The sequence below is a fragment of the Macaca thibetana genome, chromosome 10 (assembly GCF_024542745.1).
Source record: "Macaca thibetana thibetana isolate TM-01 chromosome 10, ASM2454274v1, whole genome shotgun sequence".
NCBI classification, from domain to species: domain Eukaryota; kingdom Metazoa; phylum Chordata; class Mammalia; order Primates; family Cercopithecidae; genus Macaca; species Macaca thibetana.
The window spans coordinates 67,336,850-67,353,651 of NC_065587.1; the positions used below are offsets into that span (position 1 = coordinate 67,336,850).

Consider the following 16,802-nt stretch of genomic DNA (forward strand, 5'->3'; position numbering starts at 1 on the left):
ATGTTGGGATTACAGGCGTGAGCCACCACACCCAGCCTCATGGCAACTTTTTGTTTTTAATTCTAAACCCATTTGTCATGATTTTTTTTTTTTTTTTTTTTTTTTTTTTTTTTGAGACAGTCTCACTTTGTCTCCCAGGCTGGAGTACAGTGGCACAATGATAGCTCACTGTAGCCTCTACCGCCTGGGCTCAGGCAGTCCTTCCACCTCAGCCTCCCAAGTAGCTGGGACTACAGGTGCACACCACGACCGCCGGCTAATTTTTTTGTACTTTTTTGTAGACACAAGGTTTGGACATTTTGTCCAGGCTGGTCTTGAATTCCTGGGTTCAAGCAATCCACCCGCCTTGGTCTCCCAAAGTGCTGGGATTATAGGCGTGAGCCACTGTGCCTGGTCTGTCATGATCTTTTTAAAGTCAGCTAGTTCCTGAACTTCACGGGTCAGGTCCCTCTTGTTTATTACTATATTCCCAACACCAAGCATGGCGGCTGACATACAGAAGATGCCCAAACAAGCATCTGGATGATGGATGGGCATAATGACAATAGGAGCTAGCATTTGTTGAGTGCTTATTCTCACGACAGCCCTGTGAGTTAGGGATAATTGTTAATATTCCCATTTTATCGGCATTGAACACTGAGGCTTAGAGAGATTAGGGGACTCAGTCACTCAACAGCAGAGCCCGTTAGGAGAAGCACAATAAATGCTGATGGATGGACTGATTATGGAAGAAGCATAGTAGCATGGTGGCAAATGCTGTAGACTTCAGTCTAGCACCTGCTTTTTGAGGATAAGCCCATTCATTCATTCATTTGGTTGGTTGCTTATTTATCCATTTATTCAATAATGATTAAGCCTCAGCTCCTGTGCTGGGCACGGGTCGACACAGGTAATGAGGCCATCATGATTTGCTGTGGTCAGACCTGGGAGGCGGAAAGCCCAAGGCTCTGTGTGTGAGTGACCAGAGAAAGCCCCTGATCCAACCTGAGAGGTCAGGAGGCCTTTCTAGAGAGGCGGGCACGGAGCAGCGGCTCAGCATGGCTGGCAGACTGCAAGGGGATGCTATGGAATAGGGGGATGGCAGGGGGTGGCACAAACCCTTAATGGAAGGGGCACCAGCACCCAGTGATGGAAACTACCTCTCCCCAAGGCTCTGGGGCCTCTCTGTTCTTCCTAGCCCTTGGGTGGACAGGCCTCTGTGGGAGCCTGAGTCACTCTGCCCCACCCCAGGCCTGGAACTTCCTGTGGGCACAGTCAGGGCCACCTCACTGTCGAGTTGCAGGCATTCCCACTCATCTGGGCCCAGGGTCAGAGCTCAGTGAAAGGCAAGTGATCCAGGCCAAATCAGGCAAAGGCCAGGTGCCTAGTTCTGTCCTGCGGCCCTGAGCCTCTTTTCTCCTGTGGGACTCAGTTTGCCCATCTATCAGAGGCACGGTTTGCACTGTATACTCTGAGAACCCTTCATCACTAAGCTCTTGTGACCCAGGGCGTTACTATCCATATTCGGAGTGAGCCCTGGGGGCTTAGACTCACTGTGCTTCGACTCCAATCTCCCTTGGACACCTGGACTAAGTGTTAAAAAAAAAAAAAAAAAAAATCCAGAGGCCGGGTATGGTGGCTCACACCTGTAATCCCAGCACTTTGGGAGGCCGAGGTGGGAGAATCACTTGAGCCCAGGAGTTTGAGACCAGCCTGGGCAACAAAGAGAGACCCTGTCTCTACAAAAAATAATTTAAAAAAAATAGCTGGGTGTGGTGGTGCATGCCTGTGGTCCCAGCTACTGAGGAGGCTGAGGTGGGAGGATTGCTTGAGCCTGGGAGGTAGAGACTCCAGTGAGCTGCAATTGCACCACTGCACTCAGCCTGGGAGATAGACCCTGTCTCAAAATTTTAAAAAATGCAGAGGATCTCCTGGCCTTTGATTCATGGGGCAGCCTACTTTGTCCTTTGGCAGGTGTCTGGAATGGGAATCAAAAAGGAGCAGCTGCCCCCTGGGACTGTGATTGCATACCCCCAGGAGCTGGGCATTGTGGGAGACTTACCGCCCTCCCCCACCCAGCATGCCCCTCCTAAAGGACCCCAGTGACACAGATAGGCCGAAGACCCAGGATCTGTTTCTGCAAAAGTGGGGATGGGCCGCAGTAGGCCGTTCTCACTCCTTGGCTGTTCTACTCTCCCAGGAGCCCTCAGGGCAAGAGGCTGGGACATGCCGGGTACAGTGAGCTGTCACACAGTGGGGGGAACTCCAGACCTCTGACCTACAAGACCACAGACCTCTGGACCCCTGCAGCTGTCCTCCGCTCCTCACTTCTTCTCTACCCCACAGTCTTGCTGGTTTAAAACTCGCCAGTAGCTCCCATAGCAGCTGGAATGCCATCCAAAGTATTTCCCAGGGTCTTCAAGACTCCTGCCCTCCAACCCCTCCTCCCTCACTTCAGTCTCACCACACTGGATGCCTTCCAGCTTCTAGAAAATGCCAATCTCCTTCCCACCTTGGGGCTTTTGCCTTTGCTCTTCCCTCTGCCTAGAATGCAGGACCAGCATGCCTTGGCACCTGTCATTTAAGTCACTGCTCAGATGCTACCTCCTTAGAGGGGCCTTCCCCGATCCCCCTAAGAAAAGCAGCCCCTTCTATGCATTATTTGCTATCACAGCTCCCTCTCTCCTTCGTGGTCCATTCCCTGGGCTGTTGTGATCAATAGCTGGTTTGTTCAATAGCCATCTTCCATACCCATTGGCGCACTCCCGTAGGGCAGGGACCTTGGGGATCCCATGACCATATCCCAAGCCCCTGCTGCACAATGGCTGCTAAACAAATGTTTATTGAATGAATGAAGCACAAAAAGTGTCAATAATGCCTGTCTTCCTCCTTGAATACTTCGAGGCCCCCCTGAGGGAGAAAATGGCACTTATTGGGCACCCGTCACAGGTCAGGCACTCTCATCCTGTTGAATCTCTACATCTGTGACATCCTGTCCCGTTATACAGATGATGAAGTAGGGGCTCAGTGACCTGCCTGAGGTCACTCAGCAAAGGTGGAATGATGGCTTCATTCCACCGGGAAGTAGCCAAGTGGGATCTGTGAGCATGAAGAATGCCATGCCAAATAATCGTCAGGACTCACTTCCAAATCTGAGTCTACCCGAAGCCCATGTTCTTTTCATTATACTATACATTCTGCCGTGCCAGAACTCAGCCCAAGACTGACAACCAGGTTTTTAGCTTCTGAAAGGCAGGCAAAGACCCAGACTGGGTGGAGAGGTGGTCCGGCTTAGTGGTTATTGAAGTGGGTCCTGGAAATGGACGGAGAGACCAGGGCTCATACAAGGACCCCATCACCCAGGCACAGGGTATATTTGCCACAAGTTATCATTACCATCGCCAGGCTAGAGCATCTTTGCTCTCAGGAAGTGTCTGCTGGAAGGATAACTGTCAAGGGACACATAGAAAAACTCAGGGTCTGAGCTTCTTAATAACAGAAGCCCCTGCGCCCCTGGGGCTGGCCTTTGGGTAGTGACTTCCCTGCTCTGAGTGGTCACCTCTTAAAAACGGGCATGCATACCAGCATAGATCCAAAAAGAGCTCTTGGGAAGATAAAGAGGAAAAATGACTGTGGAGTTGTTGGTGTATATAAAGTAACATGAAATGTAAATTATCTAAAAATAATCTCCCATGTGAAATGCAGAGAGAGGTTGGGACTTGGGAGACCTCAAGGGTTCTTTCAGCATTTATTGACACCTACTGTGTGCCAGGTGTTGTGCTAGGGCCTGTGCATATGAGGACGGGTCAGATATGGCCCTGAGCATCTGGAGCTCCCTTTCTATTGGGGGAAGTGAGCCAGGTATTTACAGAGTGGGGCTCTCTCTGAGCGCCGAAAGGGGAAGACTTTGTGTGTGATATGGCAGCAGGAGCCAGGTGTACATGAGCTGAAACCCACCCCTCCTTCCTGCATGACCTTGAGCAGGTCAGGCCACTTCTCCAAGCCCCAGGCCTTCATCTGTAAAATGGGGCCTTCCCCTCTGCCTCTCAGAGTTGCCAGGACATGTCGCGTAGTAGGTCCTGGGGTGGGGGACTTTGGGATGGGAGAAGTCAGTAGTTCCTAGGCAGGAAACGGTCCTGCACTAGCCAAAGTCTGGGCCTCAGGACTTGGATGGTGAATTGCCTGCAGGAGTGTCGTGGGGACATGGGGTGGATCCCAGGGGACAGCTGGGAGGGAAGTGCAGCAATTCCTCATGAACTGTTAAGGAAGTGGGGGATAGGGGTGCAGAAATCCTGGAAATTTGGCCTGTGCCTTTATTTATGTTGGAATTTCATTAAGGGGGAGGGGACCAGCTAGCTCTACCCAAGGTCAGATCTGCCCAGGTAGGAGGGGGGCGGTGGGGCCACCTGAGTTTACTCAGCAAGAGATTCCAGGTCAAGGCGCACCCGGGAAGGCAGGGTGTCTCAGGATGAGTTTGTGGATGTGTTGAGTGCTTTCTGAAGCCGAGGTGGGATTGGGCTGAGGCCACAGGCGACTTCCCAGAGGGCCCGGGCCTGTCTCAGAGCAGCGGAGCAGGCAAGCAGAGGCAAAGCTGGTCAAACTTCGGGGAATTCAGGGTGAGGCAAAAGGAGAGGAAGTTTGGGGGCCCCGAAGGGCGGCGATGTGGGGTTCCCCCAGGGGCACACAGCTCTTCTGGCTTCGGCCCACGGGAAAGAGGTCAAGCCAGTTGCGGGAGCGAGGGACGGGGAGCCTGCCCTACACCTCCCCGGCCGGGCTAAGTGGGGCGGGGCGGCCTGGAGGCCGGCTGCTGGGCCGGGGTCTGTGCCCTACTCCCCGCAGGACCGCCGCGTCCAGGAGGAGCTGGACCTGCGAAGCTCCGGGCCCGGCCCGGCCGGACGGAACGCGGTCCCTGGGCTGGGCACTACGCTCCTGCGGTTCCTGCCCTCTCGGCGGCTGCGGGCGCGGCTGTTCCCGCGCCCCCAGGGGCCGGGCCGGGCGGGGGCTGGGCCCGGCGGGCGGGCGCAGGAGGACGGGGGGGCGGGCGGCGGCGAAGGCTGCGCCGCTCTAACAGGTGGGATCCCGCGGCGTGGTGGAGGCGGGCGCGGGAGGAGGAGGAGGAGGAAGATCCGCGGCAGCGGGAGCCTGAGCAGGAGCAGGAGCAGGATGAGCCGCGCAAGCTGACAGCCACTGCTGCCGCCCGCGCCCAGGCTCGGTCTCGCTCCCCGCGCTCGGGGCCGCTCCCCGCCTCCCGCCTCCCCCGGCCGCCCGCGGGGCGGCCCGCCCCCTCTGCACCTCCGGGCCCGGAGCTGCCTCCATCGCTCCTGCATCCCGGCCGGGGGGAGGAGGAGGCGGAGCAGGAGGCGAGCCGGAGCCGCCGCCGCCAACGCCGCCGCCGCCGCCGCCGCCCGAGCAGGACAGAGCGCGCCGCAGCCCCGCGCGTCCGGCCGCCGCCCGCGCCCATCCAGCAGCCTCGCCGGAGCCACACCGCGGGACAGCTGCGGCCGCGGCGTGTCCCGGCCCGGCCCAGCCCAGCCCAGCTCAGTCCCGGCACCGGGCGGCCCGGCGGCCGGCCCGCCCCCGAGGGCGCCGGGCGCGGCGGGAGGATGCCGAAGCCGACGCTGCTGCTGCGCGGGGGCTGGGAGCGCGAGCGCAGCCCCGGGGACTCGGAGCTGGGCCGCCAGTTCCGGGACTGGTGCTTGCGCACCTACGGCGACTCGGCCAAAACCAAGACGGTGACACGCAGCAAATACCAGCGGATCGCCGAGGTCCTGCAGGGCGGCGGCGGGACCGGCGCGGGCAGCGGCCCCGCAGCCGGCGAGAAAGGCAAGTTCCAGTTCTGGGTGCGCTCCAAGGGCTTCCGCCTGGGCAGCGGCCGGGAACCCAAGATGGGCCAAGTGGTGTATGTGCCGGTCAAGACGGGCTCGGTGAGTGCGCGCGCGGCGGCCGCGGGCGGGTCCCGCGGCAGGGCTTGGGGCGGGCGGGCGGGGGCGGGGTGGGGGTGTGGATGTGTGTCCGAACGTGTGTCCCTGAGGTTGTCCGTGTGTCGGGCCCGCCGGAGGCGCACGCGTCCCTGCTCACCGGCCCTCCCCGGCTCGCCTGGGCAGCGCTCCGGGTTCGGGGCGTCCCTGCCCCCCTCCGCGTCGCTGCCCGGGCCGTGGCCGGGCCGGGCAGGCTGTCCCGGGCTGCTCACCCCAGCATGTTCCGTCCTCCCGTCCCCTCCCCCCGCCAGCAGGCGGCTGCTCTGGAGCCCGAGCCTCCCCCCCGCCCGCCCCGGGGCTGCCTGTCCCGGGCGCCTCGCGCTCCCGCCCCCGGGCCGGCTGGGCGGTGTGTGTGTGTGTGTGTGTGTCTGTGTGTCTGTGTGTGTGTGCGCGCGCTGAGGGTGGTGCCGCGGGGTAGGGGGGAGGGAGGCAGGGGCAGCCGCGGGACGGGGAGTCCGCCGGGCCTCCCAGCGCCAGGGGAAGGGGCCCGCCCGGGCACTGTCGCCCCGACCCCACCCGGGGCTAGCCCGGGGAGGGGCGGCCGGAGCCGCAGCCTGGCGCAGGAGCAGCCTCCCGCGGGTGGGTGGGGCGCCCCCTCAGCCCCCCGGGCCCCTCGCTCCCCCCTCCCCGGGACGGGGGCGGCCTGACCTATCCCTCCCCTCCCCTCCCCCGTCCCCCGGGCCGGCCCGGTCCGGGCGGGGTGGCGTGGGGGAGGGGGCGGGGAACCGCAGCCGCCTAAAGGGAGGAGGCGGGCGGCCGGGCGGGGGCGTCCCCTCTGGCCCGGGGCGCCCTGGAGAGGGCGTGCGGCGCGGGCCCCGCGGCTCCCCCGCCGGGACCTCATTGTTCTGCAGAGGGTGGGGGCTGGGGGGGTGGCCGCTCCCGGGGCGCTGCTGAGCTTTGAACTTTCCGTCGCCGAGACCCTCCATTAGTGCGTTCCGCCCCCGGCCCGGTCGGGCCGCGCCGGCCTCCCCCCGCCCTTCTTGCTCCCTCCCCGGCCGGAGCACGAGAGCCGGGCCGCCCCGCGCCGGCCTCCCTCCCTCCCCCGCTCGCCCGCTCCCCCCTCCGCGCTCCTCCCCCGGCCGGCCCGCCCGCCCCGCGCTCAGCCCCGTCCCCGGCCGGAGCGGGCTCTTCACACACAATTGATTCGGTCGTTACGAAAAGTGCACTTGTCCCCTCCCCCTCCCCCTCCGCGGCCGCCCGGGCCCGGCCCGCGGGGTGAGGGGGCCGCGAGGGAGGGAGGCGGGCCCGGGGAGCAGATCCGGAGGCGCCTCCCCCCGCGCCCAGGGGACGGGGCTGCAGGCCGCGGGGAGTGGGAGCCGCGAGCGCGGAGGGCGGGCGGCCCATCTGCGAGGAGCGCTGATAACCGCGCTGCGGCCGCCAGCAGCCCATCTGCGCCGCTGCCGCCTCCGGCCGGACCGGGAACAGGGGGCCGGGGCCGGGCCGAGGGACGCGCCGGGACCGGGTTCCCCGAGGGGGAAGCTGGGGCAGTGACCCAGCCCGCGCAAGGCTGGGATCCCCCCAGCCTAAATCCGCACTCTCGCTCAAACCCGGCGAGTCTGGGTCATTGTCCCCTCCCCCGATCGAGTCCAGGACCCCTCCCCCAGCCCAAATCAGTGCCCACTTTCCCAGATGGGGCGCATGGGTCAGCCCTCCCCACCCTGCCAGGTCGGTCCCCTCCTCGGTTCTCCCATCTTGGGTCACTGCGCCCCGCCGGAGTGCGGTTTTTCTGAGGTCAGTGACCCACGAGATGGTTGGCTGGGTCCTGCCTCCTACCCTAGGTCAGTGCCCTCTGCCATCAGGGCTTCCCGGGTAGGTGCCCCCCCCATCCTGGTTACACCTCCCTGAAGAGCTGGAAGCCTTGGCCCAACCTTCTTAGTCTGAGGCAGGAGCCCTGAGTCCACCCTCTCCTGGAGTTGGGGGTTGACCCCCCCAAACCTGGCAGCAGGCTCACTGGCTTTCTGTGTAGCTCAACTTCTCCCTAGGGTGTGGGCATCTGGAGCAGTCGTCCACTCTTTATCCACACAGCTGTAGAGGCTGAGCACCCCCTCCCCCATCCAGGCCACATGCAGAAACTGGGTGTTAGGCCTGGACCCCAGGTCCTGCCGGCCCGGCTGCTGGCTTCAGACGCTCCCTGAGGCCCACGCTGACCTGCCCTGCCTGCCCCTGGCAGCGCGACCGTCCCCAGTCTCCACCCTGGCTCTCAGACCAATAATGAGCCCTCCCTGAGGGACCACCTGCCTGGGAGGCAGAGAAAGGGGACCCAGGCCTTCCAGTCCAGGCTGCCAGGAGATCGACAAACACAACAGACGTGCCCTCCCTCGACAGCCCGCCCCTCGGGCTCCCCACGCCCGCCTGCCTGGCCTGCTGGTCCCCAGAGAGCCCGTTAGTTACCTGCCACTCGCCCAGCCAGCTGGAGCCAGGCAGGAGATGCCACCCCCATCTCCAAGTTCCTTCCTGGGGCCCAGTTATTATTTTTATATTTCCATTTTCCTTTTCACTGATCCAAGAGGAACAAATCCTGCTGGGAATTCTGGGGCAGCCATTGGCCTCTTCCTGGGAGGGGCTGAATGGGACCTCCTTTGAAAGGTGCAAAGGACATCTCCTACGGTCCCTGGCCTACACACACACACAGACACACACACACAGACACACACACCCCGTCGCCCCTGGTGTCAGTTGGGAGAGAGCCTGTAGTTTGGTCCTCGGTGGGTTTTTGTGAAGGTCATTGGGCCATAAACCTTTGTCCAAAGCATTTGTTTAGTACCCACAGGCCTTGTGCGGGCACTGGGGTGCTGGGGTAGGTGGGGCTCTGTGCCTGCTCCCAGGTCACCCAGATGTCAGGAGTGGTGGGCATAGCTGAGGACAGGATAAAAAAGCCCATGGGGGCTTCAAGAGAGAGCAGGTAGAAAGATTCCAAGGAAGAAGGGAGGTGGGAGTTGGGTCATCCAGCTGCGACAGGCCCCATATAGCCTCTGTCCCCAGGGTGGCCATGGTGTGTCACCTCTCTTCCCCATTGCTCTCTGGCTGCCCCCACCCTGGGCCTCCCTTCCTCCTCCCACAGCCATATGCGGTGCTGCGGTCGGGGCCCTCTCCTAGTCCCGGCCAGCTTCGGGTCGATGATCTGACACCACTTGTCCCGTCCCATCTGGCCCTGAGCTTTTCTGGGTGTGTGTGACAAAGGCTTAATCTGTCCGGACGGGCCCAGGGCAGAGAGAGGGCGAGGGGAATTACACTCCGCAGGGCCTCCTGCAGCTGGGGCCCGGGTGGGGGTGGGGCAGGGCGGGGGTCGAGGAGAAGCCTGGGCGTGGGGGGAGAGGCAAGTTGGCCTCCAGTTTGCAGGTTGTCACAGGAAGTAGAAGGTGGAAGCGGGGTATGGAGGGGAGGAGGGCGGAGTCCTCCACGGGCAGCTAGGGGTGCTGGTGGGGATAAGATCTCTTTATGACAAGAGCCAGCTGGGGGCCTCCTGGCCGGGCGAAGCCTGGTGAGGATTTATTATTTCTTACGTTTGGCCTGCTCTAGCCCCTGTGGGCTGCCGAGAGGGGGAAGCAAACCCGTTGGAGACAAGACCCTCCAATTCTGTTCTGGCATTGGCCACAAAGTAAAACAACCCCTTTCCTTTTCCTCTGGCATCTCGGAGTGGAGCCGTCCGCAGAGCCTGCGAGGGCCACAGGTTATGGCTGAGGTGGGTCTCTGGGCTGTCTGTCATTTCCTAGGATCAGAGAGCCCCAAGACTCTGTGGAGAGATAGAGGTGCTCAGCCCAACTGTACCATCTTCCAGATGGGAAAACTGAGGGCTAGAGAGAGGAAGTTTCCATTTGTCGGGAGCTAGGACTGGAACAGGGTTCTCTGTGCACCACTGTAGCTTCTCCGTGGACCTGCCACATGCCAGGAATCCCACCATTAGAGCCCCATTCCCCAAGGGAAACTTCGAGATTGCCAAACTCCACTCTCAACACCAGGCTTTTGCAAGCTGGACCCCAGGTGTTCCGCTACCCAAATTGACTAATGGTGGTCTTTTCTCAGTTTGCAACAACGTTCATTTAGTGGAAAGCCTTTTCAGTCCTAAGTCTTTCTCCCCAGAGCTTTTGTGTAAACCTTTGACACCTGCGGCCGCTGGTCTGGGCGGGAAATGGCCTCTGACTTAGCACCGTGTAATATGTGCTGTGACCTTTGGTTGAGTCCCTCAATATTTCCTAGTTTTCCCTGAATTATCAGTACACCAGCTGTTTCGGGGGTCACCTACTGCGTGCCTGTCACTGGGCTGAGGTGCTGATACGCATCAGCTTGTGGAATTCTCACAGCAGCCTAGAGGCCGGTGCTGTGATTACTGCTACTTTCACATGAGTAAACTGAGGCTTAGGGAGGTTCAGAACTTCCCCTAGTCCACATCAATGCCAGGGATCTTGCATACCTCTCCATTCTGACTTTGAAGGGTCTTGCAACCTGATCCAATTTGAAAGCATAAGTCCTTCATATCAAGCTTTCAGTCCATTACACTTTAGTCTGAATTAGTTTCAAAGCATCCCTCTGATCAAGATGTCTGTATTCACAGGCTTGTGCCTGAGGCAGGACTGGCACAGCACAAAGTCTGTGGGCTTTCCGAGGGCTCATGAAGATGGGTGGGGAGGAAGAGGACGCCTCTGTTGTCCTGGGCCCTGGGGGGCTTTGGGAAGAAGGTTGACAGTGATGCCTGGCACAGGCATTTTTCGTGAGTGGCAGAGCGTGCGTTTTTGTCAGTTACGCCTTGTGATTTGGGTGGCATAGTCCTGGGTAACTCTGGGGGGCTGCATTTCGGTGCCAGGGTGATGCAGACAGGTCAGGCTCTGCCTTCCTGGGGCCTCCCCTCTAAGTCCTGGGTCACTCTCTGCCTAGGGGTGGGGACACTGTGCACCCTTCTTCCTTGGGTAGGAGCTGGCAGGAAAACCCTCTCCTTTATGGCCCCTGCAGGCTGCTTTCCCGTCCCTGCATGTCTGGGAGGCTGGAAGGCCCATCTGGGACCTCGGAAATGCTGCTGGGAGGATTGGGGGGTGGGGAGCCTATGGCTGGGGCTGTCTGGGGACCAAGGTGGAGGGCCTCAGGCATACCTGGGCTTCTTCAAGCCAGATCTTAGCTCAGAGGTTGTGCGACTGAATCCTGCACGTGTGTGCTCACAGGCTAGAATATGCATGTGCATGCGTGTGTGTGTGTAAAAGTGCAACTGTGTGGGTGTGAGTGTGCTGTTCCTATCTATGTGCAGGCTGGAAATGCTTGTGTGAGTGTGTGTGTGTGGAGTGTGTGCAGGGCACAGGTGGAGAGGCTCCTCTGTGTGTTTGTCGGCATCTATGTGAGCACCTGGGCTGTGGGCCTTGGCAGCCGCGGGTGTGACTGTGTGTGCTTGCACTCATGTGAGATCCGGATCGGACTCACCCTGTCTGCCAGCCAGTGTGGTGCTGTCGGGATGTCCTCCATCATCACCAAGTCACCCGAGCTGCAGCCCTGGCCCCTGCCATCCCTGGAGTCTCAGCAGCTGGCTGAAGCCAAGTGGTGGCCCTAAGAGGTGGTGCAATGCCCCTGTCCACATGACATGACCAGCCAAGGCATCTCCTTGTTCCAGCTTCCCACCACCACCCCCTACCTGCCTCTTGCTATGGTCCTATAACAAAGCCCAAAGCTAAGCATGGGGCGGAAAGGTCCTGGGAGAAAAGGCTCTGAACTTGAAGGGAGGGGGCCAGGGCCTATGGGGTCCTAACTCAACTGTTTAATTGCCACATGACCCCAGAGAGCCTGCCTCGCCTCTCTCAGTCTCAGTTTCCTTTTCTGGAAAATGGGCTCTAAAGCTCCATTTCTTGGCAAACTGGAAAAGGCTCTGCTGTCATTTGAGGATGGTGGCTAAGGAATGTGCTTGAGGCCACCCTGCTCACTCATGTCAAAGCCAGGCCTACCAGCCTGGGGACATGGTGAGACCCCGTCTCTATACAAAATTTTAAAAAACTTAGGCACGGTGGCACGCATCTGTGGTCCCAGCTTCTCAGGAGGCTGAGGCAGGAGGATCACTTGAGCTCAGGAGTTAGAGGCTGCAGTGAGCTGTGATCATGCCACTGCACTCCAGCCTGGGTGACAGAGGCAGACTCTGTCTCAAAAAAAAAAAAAAAAAAAAGGAGAACCAGGCTAGGCCTATGGGCCCCAAAGCAGGTAAAGGAGCAGCTGGAAGTTGGTGACAGCACCCACCAGGGCCAGTGGCTTATTAGAACAAGAACTCTTGAGTACACTTTGATGTAGAGAATAGGTAAAGGGCCTGGGCTTTAATGCTACAGGGCCCTGGGTTCAAATCCCATCTCTGCCCTTTTATCAGTTTGGCCTTAATTGTCCTTCCTTCCTCCCTCCCTTCCTTCCTTCCTTCCTTCCTTCCTTCCTTCCTTCCTTCCTTCCTTCCTTCCTTCCTTCCTTCCTTCCTTCCTTCCTTCCTTCCTTCCTTCCTTCCTTCCTTCCTTCTTTCTTTCTTTCTTTCCTTCCTTCCTTCCTTCCTTCTTTCCTTTCTTCCTTCCTTCCTTTCTCTCTTTCTTTTTTGATGCAATATTGGCTTACTGCAACCTCTGCCTCCCATGGCCTTAATTTTCTCATCAGTAAAATGGAGCTGTAATCATATTCCTCTTCTAGGACTGATGTGGAAATTAATGCTTTCATGCACGTAGGGCCCCCAAATGTAGCAAATCTTAGGAAATGTTAGCTGCTATGTGAGCTCACTGAGCCTCAGTATTCCTCATCTGGAAAATGGGGATGGTGATGAAGGATGTTGTGAATATTAAATGGCACAGTGGAGATGAGGCACCCAGCCAAGTCCCTGGCATAGAGTAGGTAGGCAGCAACTAGGAGTTCCCTAGAGGTTGTATCTGAGTCATTTCTGTGTCTTCAGCACTATCAGGGGCCTGAGAAATGTTGCACTGAATAGAACAGAGAAAGCTTTTTCTTTTCTTTTCGTCTTTTTGTTTTTCTTTTCTTTCTTTTTTCTTTTTTTTTTTTGAGTCAGAGTCTCACTTTGTTGCCCAGGCTGGTCTTCAGCTCCTGAGCTCAAGTGATCCTCCTGCCTCAGCCTCCCACGCAGCTGGGCTTACAGGCGGTGGACACTGCAGCTGGCCCCAGAAGTCTTGGTGAGGGATGGAGGTGTGGCATGAACCCCCAGAGCTGGAAACTTGCAGGCTCAGGGTCTCTTGCTGCCCTGACTGGTTCTTGCCCTGCAGTGAGCCTCCTTAGCTTTAGTTATTGACATACAGAAGACTCCAGTCATCTCCCTGCCTCTGAATTCCTCCGAGGTGTCAGATCCCAGAGGTCAAGGAAGGGCGCTGGAGGGCTTTCCCAAGGCCCGGCAGGCACCTGCTGAGTAGAGGGACAAGCCTCTCGCCCTTCTTCTATATGGACCCGACCCCCACCCGGTCCCCGCCTTCTCCATATGGACCGCACCCCCGCCCGGCCCCCTGGCTGGGAACCTGAGTTCCTGGGGTCTGGATTTGTAAGGAGAACACATAATGGCGGGCGTAATGACTGCCTCCCTCCGGCAGGGGTCTGAGCCCATCTCCCAATTTTTCAAGCCCCTGCCATGTGCCAGATACATTATTCCATTTAATCTCCCCTGGGTTCTGTGAAGTAGATGAGAACTTGGTACCAGAGAGGCCAGGGAACCTCCCCAAGGCCCACAGTGAACACATGACTGGGCTGGAGCTCCAGGACTCTGTCTGACCCTCCAAACCCCAGGGCCTGGAGGCGGGGTCCATGGGAGGACCCCTGGGAGTGAAGGCAGCAGGGGTGCCCTAGCTCTCCATCCACCCCTGGCTCATGGTGCCCGCTCACCTATAGTGAGGGCACCCCACTTAAGCTTTCTAGACCTCGAGGCAGCCCTCCCACCTGGCCAGACCCAGCCTAATGGGAGACAGATGCCCCCTCTGCCTCTCGTCCATGCTCTTCCCCTCTGATTTCAACTGCAGCTGCAGGCCTGGCCTGGGCGGGCTGCTGGGCCAGCAGACGGGAGTGCGGGGGAGTGGGGAGATGGCAGAGCAGGTGGGAGGCTGGGCCCATCCTCTCACCCACATGGTTGTGGATCCCAGAGCACTAGTCCTCTTGGCCACCCTGGACATGGAGCTCCTCCACTGCAGATGGGGAAACTAAGGCAGAGTGGAGGGAACTCACTCAAGGTCCCACTGAGCTCCAGAGCTGAGTGCGAGCCTCTGGTTCCCAAGCCCAGGTCATTCATTCATTCACTTCCTCGCTGTCCTTCCTGCACAGCAGCTGCAGCCTTCCCCTTCCTCGGCCTCCCCTGAGAGTCACTTCTGACCCCTTTCTCTGACCTCCTCTCCCTCCCAGTCCAACCCATTTGCAAATCCTGTTGATTCTACCTTCAAAGCACATCTCAAATTCTACCATGTCTCATGGCCTCCACTGCCTCCAGCCTGGTCCAAGCCTGGAGAGGCAGCTGCCTCCCCGCGGGGCCCCCTGTGTCTACCCTCTTCCCTGCCCACATAACCCCTTCTTCCCACAAACAGCCAGAGGAAACCTTCGAAACCCTAAGTCAGGTTCTCTTCTTCCTCTGTCCAGAACCCACCAAGACTCGTCTCATTCAAAGCAAGAGCCATTGCTTTCCCAGTTGCCTGCAGAGCCCTGCACGATCTGGCGCTGGCTGCCTGCCACTCTCAATTCCCTCTCCCCTTGTTCATTTGGCCTCAGCCACACTGGCCTCTTTGCTATTCTGCAAACATGCCAAATACAGTCCTGCCCCAGGCCCCTTGCACTGGCCTTCACCTAGCTTGGAATACTCTTTCTTCAGATCTCTGCATGGTCAGCTCTTCTCCTTCTTTAGGTCTTTGGTCAAATGTCACCTGCTCAGAGTGGGCCTCCCTGATCACCCAGTGAGGACCACCTTAGATCCCTTGGACCATCTCCCATCTCTCTTTTCTACTTGATTTTTCCTCTGTGGCCCTTATCACCCCCTGACATTCTACGTATTTCACTAGTTTCTGTGCTTAGGATCTGTCTCCCCCAAGGCCATGAGCACCCGCATGGCGGACTGCATCTGGTTTTTTTGCTGCTGTATCCCCAGGACCCAGACTAGCCCCTGCCCTTAAGGGGCTCCCTACTGGGCAGGGGGGTTCAGCAGATGTCACAGAGCCGGGTTCTGAGAACTGCCCAGTTATACACAGAGGCCCTGAGGAGCTCCAGGGCACAGACCCACCCTCAGGACAGGGCCTGAGAAGTCCTCGGGGAAGTGACATTTCACCATTTCACCTGGACCTTGAAGGCCCAAAAGGACTTTTCAGCAAGAGCAGAGCATGGGGAAGCTCATTCTGGGGGGGTGGGACTGGTTTTGGTGGGGGCAGCGTGGGCTGTGTACAACGGATCCCAGGGCCAATTTTCTTAGAGAAGCATGTTTGGAAGAACATTCTAGATGGAGTGGAGATGAGTAAATGGCCAAGTCAGCTTGAGAACCGCAGTGGGGTCCTGAGGGGGTGAGCTGGCACGATTGTTTGGGGCCAGATGGAGGAGAGGGATCTGAGGAGCCCATCGCATCAGACACAGCAGGGAGCTCGCAGGAGGGTGCTTATGTGGAGGGAGCTAAGGTCATGCTGGGGTTTTAGAAGGAACGCTCAGATGCTGTGGTGAGAGGCAAGAGGGCGACGGAGAAGGAAAACCAGGCGGAGGCATAGTGAGATGAGGGGAGAAAGGCATGGCGGGTTTCCTCAATGGACCAGAGGTTGAGTGGCTGGGGCTTGGTGAGGTGGGAGTGGGGTGAGGGAGGCTAGAGGGTCACAGTCAAGCCTGGGACTCTTGGGTGGGAGGAGTGCTTTAGGAAACCAGGGTGCACATCTGGGGTGAAGGCACAGGGGCAGGATCTGGGACGCAGCATCCAAAGGTGTCCTCCCGGCTGGCAGCCTGTGGCGGTGGGAGGCTGCGGAGGGGACCCCGTGACTCAGGCCTCGGTGGGGCCAGCGTGGGAGTCATCGTGTTACCCAGGCCCCCCCCCCCCACCGGCTCCAGCTTGGAACCCTCCCCTCCCGGCTGGGACCCGACACAAGCTCCTGGGAGGCCTGTGCTTGGGTGGATGACTCATCGTTTTCTCGGCATCCCCAGGCTGAGGAAATGTTCAAGGAGACATGGGGCCCTTCCTTCAGCAGGCCAGGCCCTAACTGGATGCTGGCGAGTCGAGAACAACACAATCAGGCCTCTGGCCTTGTCTGAGGACAGCCTGCAGGGGTGCTTCCGAGAGGCCCTGGCTTCCACAGCCTTGCACGTCCTCAAGCACCCTGAAAGGCTGTTATGACCCCATTCTACAGGTTAGCAAACCAAAGCACAAGCTCTGCTGGGCCCCCAGCTAAGCAACCACTAGATGCCTCAGTTTCTTCGTCTGTAAAATGGGTCTGATGATTGCTTCTCCCCTACAGGTTGTTGGGAAAAACTAAAGGCAAGAATCCATGTGAAATGTTTAACCAGTGGGATTGTCATTGTCATGGGGATGTGGAGAGGGGTCTGCCCGGGCAACAGGGGCTCTTGACTAGGCAGAGCCACCGTAGGGACATCCAGAAGGCAGTATGGCCAAGGACAGTCCTGCATTTGGATCCCAACTCTGGCACCAGCTGTGTGGTTCTAGGCAAATGGCTTGCCTGCTTTGATTCCTGACCCCTTCTATATAAGGGGGTGATAAAACCCATACCCCAAGGGGTAGCTGGGAAGATGGTGTAAAACCAAGCCTGCCAGGCAGGCCACAGAATAGGGGCTGCTGCTCCATCTTGGGGTCTCTCAGAGCAAAGATCCCGAAGCCAGGCAGCTGTGAAGCTCCCAAGGGTGGCTCTGAGGCTCTCTGTGAGGTGATATGAAAGCCTG

At 58.9% G+C, this 16,802-nt stretch overlaps 2 protein-coding genes across 4 annotated transcripts in view; both read left to right on the forward strand.

The window, feature by feature from the left end:
• Positions 1-16,802, forward strand: part of DUSP15 (dual specificity phosphatase 15) — a 746,139-nt gene that overhangs the window by 20,240 nt on the left and 709,097 nt on the right. The window lies entirely within an intron of this gene.
• NOL4L (nucleolar protein 4 like) overlaps positions 5,136-16,802 on the forward strand; it is a 147,040-nt gene continuing 135,373 nt past the window's right edge. For 2 of the 3 annotated variants that reach the window (XM_050807079.1, XM_050807081.1), the window contains exon 1: positions 5,582-5,903. In XM_050807079.1, the coding sequence (XP_050663036.1) occupies positions 5,583-5,903 (321 nt within the window). In that variant the 5' untranslated portion in view covers position 5,582. Of the gene's footprint in view, positions 5,904-16,802 lie in introns of all 3 variants that reach the window. The other variant, XM_050807078.1, reaches the window with a different exon arrangement.